General features: G+C 37.2%; 1 protein-coding gene across 2 annotated transcripts in view; it reads left to right on the plus strand.

Annotated features, from left to right (window-relative positions):
* Nucleotides 1-3,893, plus strand: part of LOC110455353 (helicase domino-like) — a 105,071-nt gene that overhangs the window by 22,264 nt on the left and 78,914 nt on the right. For both annotated transcript variants that reach the window (XM_021505434.1, XM_021505435.1), the window contains one exon: nucleotides 3,266-3,406. In XM_021505434.1, the coding sequence (XP_021361109.1) occupies nucleotides 3,266-3,406 (141 nt within the window). The remainder of the gene's footprint in view (nucleotides 1-3,265; nucleotides 3,407-3,893) is intronic.

The raw sequence follows: 3,893 nt of genomic DNA on the forward strand, positions 1-3,893 counted from the left end.
GCATGGTTGATGTGGAAATACTTCGGTGTTACATAATATGTAACTTTCCAGTAAACGGCTTTGTGCTCTACGCAAACAGGAAAATATCGGCGGACCGAGGCGCACATGTCGTCTGCAGGTGAGGCCGAATTGAACATTGACATTGATACGTTTTGAGCCGATTTATTTCTTCAAACTTTTTATCGGTGATTTAATCATAAACTAGACCGTAGCTAAGATATATCTATATGCCGACTGTGACAGTAAATTTATTTAATGGCGACCTGAAACCTGTAGCAAATCACATGCAATTCTTGACGAAATACCTGACCTTTTTACCTGAGAATCTCCGTGTAAATATACAGCGTCTTATGTCAAAAATGAAGTTTATAATCTCTGTTATCATTTGCCAATCACATTTACGGACGAAAATAATTTTAAAATGATCTTCCTCTTGCTTAAATCCAATTAATTAAAAGTTTCACATTTTCTTACTTTTATTACCACCTGTACATGAATACTGAAGCAACTTAAGAATTGAAAACGTTAATATAAACTAGAGACAAAAACGAACAATTTTCATATAACTTTTTTTCACATATAACAAATATTTTCCAAGTTATGCACATTTGAAAAATCAAGTAAATTAAAATAAATTTCAATAATTAATTCAGCAGTGGTGTCCGTTTACATAGAAATCAATGAAGCAGCCTTAGGGTTAAGTCCATGCCTCAAACTAAATTTAGTTTTTTCAGGTTTTTTTTCCAAAATATGATATTTTCCTAATTTGTGCCAAATTTTGATATTTTCCCCAATTTCTGCTTTAAGGGCCCTTGCTCAAAAGTGCTGGCAAACCCCTGTCAGCCTAATGCCTAGTTATTAAGTACTAGCCGAGACATAGTCACAAAGTCGCTTGTCTGTAGTGTTGTCTGTGGTGCTAATGTAACTCGGACATAAAAGCAGCATTTTGCCCTGGTAACTCTCGTCTTAGACTAACCAGTTTCCTATTGGCTGGCTACAATTTATATTATCTCCTGATGTTTGGTTTGGTCTGCCATGAATCGACCAGTGTGATACTGCCATTTATAAATGAAGAATGCAAAAATGTGATTATGCATGCTATTTATTAGCTAACAAACTGTCCGGAAAAAGTTAAGTAAAAGTTGACAGATCTAGTACTGCAGTGGATCAAGTGTAAAGTGGATTGTAATTAGAAACTACCTGTCAAATCTGGATTATTTGTGGGTAGGGTAAACGTCGGATAACCTAAATTAAATATTGTCAATCCTGTTCAAATTACTGGAAATTATAAATGCTTATTTAAAAGACAAGTTCGAACGATGCAAAAAGTCCCCAAAAGACAGTGCAATACAGGTTTTCCCAGCATATTTTAGTTGCTGTTTATGAATGGACTTCAAATTTTGTATATATTTGCAGGGAGCACGGATGTCTATTAAGTCCATGCTTCAAACTAAATTTAGTTTTTATCCGCCCGTCAAATTTGACGGGAGTATTATGGTATGGCGTTGTCCGTCCGGTGCAAACTTTTGTTTGTCCGGCAATCTCCTCCTACGTTTTTTGACCGATCTCTTTGAAACTTGGTATACATTATAATCAAGATATGAAGTGGTCTCCCTTAAAAGAATTTTCATTCAACAATTTTTTCAAAAGTTATTGCCCTTTGTTCATTTCAGTATTTGATTTTTGTCCGGCAATCTCCTCCTACATTTTTCAACGGATCTCTTTGAAACTTTGTATACATTATAAGTGTGATATGAAATTGTGTTTCCCATATAAAAAATTGGATGCAACAATTTTTGCAAAAGTTATTGCCGTTTGTTCATTTCAGTATTTGATTTTTTGTCCGGAGATCTTCTCCTACATTCTTCGACAGATTTCTTTGAAACTTAGTAGGCTAAATAATCATGATATGTTGTTGTTTCCTTGAAAAGAATTTTGGTTCGACAATTTTTGCAAAAGTTATTGCCCTTTGTTCATTTCAGTATTTGATTATTTTATCCGGAGATTTTCTCCTACATTTTTAGGTCACATGAGACTCAAGTGACCTATTGCGATCGCCTTTTGTCCGACGTCGTCCGGCGTGCGTCCGTAAACAATTTACATTTTCGACTTCTTCTCCAAAACCCCGGAACCAATTTCAATGAAATTTTGCAGTGACCTTCCATGGACAAAGGTCAACAAAAATAGTGGCCAGTTCAGTCCCAAGCCCCCAAGGGCCTGAGGGGCGGGGCCAAAAGGGGTCAAATTTCAAAAATCTTCTTCTCAAGACCCAGATATGGTAGAATCAAATATTCTTCATAGATGGAAGGGTCTTAAGGTTTATGACCCTAGGGTCTCACGTTTACCCCCTGGGGAAGGAGGGGGGCAAAATTTATTATGATTTATAATGGCAAATGATACTTTGAATATTACATGGTAATAACTTGATTGGAATTATAACCTTGAGTTGACAGTTTGATACTTTGAAAATTTTGAGCCAGCCCTACCCCCAAGGGCTGTAGGGTGGGGCTCAAAGGAGTCGGTGTGCTAAAATTTTTCATTTTCCTTGTTTAGAATCGAAGGTGCTAGTTTCCAATACTTTTTAGTCTGAAATCTGTATGCTAGATATTGAATAAGGTGGTTTTATTGTTTTTTGTCACTTTGAATAATATTTCTGTTCATGATAAAAACAAAATCAACTCTCTGTATAAATATATCAGGTGACCGTTAAGGCCAATGGGCCTCTTGTTATAGTATGTCGGCTAACCACTCTTTGAATGATGCAGATCTTATTTCAATGTGAGAAAGTATATAACACTTATGGCATTGGACGGGCGTATACAAAATCAACTCTCTGTACTCTTGTTTGGATTTTTTTTACAAATTATGATATTTTCCTAATATTATGATATTTTCCTAATTTGTGCGAAATGTTGATATTTTCCCCAATTTCTGCTTTAAGGGCCCTTGCTCAAAAGTGCTGGCAAACCCCTGCCAGCCTAATGCCTAGTTATTAATTACTAGCCGAGACATAGAGTCACCAAGTGGCTTGTCTGTAGTGTCTGTGGTGCTAATGTAACTCGGACATAAAAGCAGCATTTTGCCCTGGTCACTCTCGTCTTAGACTGACCAGTTTCCTATTGGCTGGCTACAATACATTAACATTTTTATGATTTTGATCATTATTGGCTGAACATTGGATATTATAAGAAAATGAAAATCAAATAACTGATTGTATTATGTAATAGTCAGTAGTTGATTAGAGTTGTTTTGAACATTGAACCAGGTGGCCAAGATGGTGTCCAAGTATTTCCAGGACCTGGAGCAAAAGGAGATCAGAGCAGAAAAGGAGGAGGCACAGAAACTCAAGAGGATAGCTGGACAGATTGCCAAACAGGTCCGCGAATTCTGGACAAATGTAGAAAAGGTACGTTTGATAGGAGGGTAAGTTTTGGGCAAATTTTTCTGTATTTTTAGGTCACCTGAGCTTTAGCTCAAGTGACCTATTGCTATCCGTTTTCGTCCGTCGTCCGTTGACATTTTACATTTCAAACTTAAAAGTCAAGTTCTGCTGGGCCGATTGAACTGAAAGTTGGTAGGAATGATCGACTCATGGTCCTGACAAAGTGCTGTTATTTTTCGGGTCAATCAGAAATACAATTTGGCCGCCACGGCCGCCATTTTTAGCTCACTTGGCACAAAGTGCCAAGTGAGCTTATGCCGTGGCGCGGCGTCCGTCGTCCGTCCGCCGTCAATATTTTACTTTAAACGACTTCTTCTTAATAACCAAAAGGCCTAGGGTGTTGATATTTGGCCAGAAGCAAACTGGGATGAAGGGCTACAAAGTTTGTTAAAATGAATGACCTTCACCCATTTTCAAGGTCACAGGGGTCAAATATGTTAAAAACTTTAAA

The sequence above is a fragment of the Mizuhopecten yessoensis genome, unplaced genomic scaffold (assembly GCF_002113885.1).
Source record: "Mizuhopecten yessoensis strain PY_sf001 unplaced genomic scaffold, ASM211388v2 scaffold8205, whole genome shotgun sequence".
Taxonomy (NCBI): domain Eukaryota; kingdom Metazoa; phylum Mollusca; class Bivalvia; order Pectinida; family Pectinidae; genus Mizuhopecten; species Mizuhopecten yessoensis.